At 56.7% G+C, this 772-nt stretch overlaps 1 protein-coding gene across 2 annotated transcripts in view; it reads right to left on the minus strand.

The window, feature by feature from the left end:
* Positions 1-279: 279 nt before the first annotated feature.
* nsun3 (NOP2/Sun RNA methyltransferase 3) overlaps positions 280-772 on the minus strand; it is a 5,944-nt gene continuing 5,451 nt past the window's right edge. For both annotated transcript variants that reach the window (XM_031558241.2, XM_031558240.2), the window contains one exon: positions 280-604. In XM_031558241.2, coding sequence (XP_031414101.1) covers positions 334-604 — 271 coding nt within the window. In that variant the 3' untranslated portion in view covers positions 280-333. The remainder of the gene's footprint in view (positions 605-772) is intronic.

Below are 772 nucleotides of genomic sequence, written 5' to 3' on the forward strand. Positions count from 1 at the left end.
GTGTGTGTGTGTGTGATAGCTCCTCTTCCTTAGGCGGGACAGGTACATGGGTCCCCAGGTGTGTGAGTGTGTGTGTGTGTGTGTGTGTGTGTGTGTGTGTGTGTGTGTGTGTGTGTGTTTATTAACTCCTCCTCCTTAGGCGGGACAGGTACATGGGTCCCCAGCAGTGTGTGTGTGTGTGAGTGTGTGTGTGAGTGTGTGTTAACTCCTCCTCCTTAGGCGGGACAGGTACATGGGTCCCCAGGTGTGTGTGTGTGTGTGTGTTACGTCCTCCTCCTGAGGCGGGACAGGTACATGGGTCCCCAGGTGTGTGTGTGTGTGTGTGTGTGTGTGTTACGTCCTCCTCCTGAGGCGGGACAGGTACATGGGTCCCCAGGTGTGTCCAAGGCGCTCTGGGACGACCAGCAGCCCCGGGGGCCAGAGAGGCGGGGCGAAGCTGAAGTGCTCTGAGAGCTGATTGGCCAGCTCCTCCTGCAGGTCTTCAGGCTCCACCCCTGGGCAGGTTGCTAGGGCCGCCTCGACAACGGCGTGGTTCTCCGCCCGAGAGAGGGTGCAAGTGGAGTAGACAACCGCGCCACCGGGACGAACCGCAGCCAGCGCCGAGCTGATCAACACACACACACAGGAAGTGACATCATTTAGAAGGATGGGAAGAACAGGAAAGAACTTTGATTAGAATCTGCAGGGTTACACACCAATGGCAATGAAACAAGGGAGTGGGATGATGGTTTTTAATACCACCAGACCAACCACACACACACACACACAGACA

The sequence above is a fragment of the Clupea harengus genome, chromosome 21 (genome assembly GCF_900700415.2).
Source record: "Clupea harengus chromosome 21, Ch_v2.0.2, whole genome shotgun sequence".
Lineage (NCBI taxonomy): Eukaryota > Metazoa > Chordata > Actinopteri > Clupeiformes > Clupeidae > Clupea > Clupea harengus.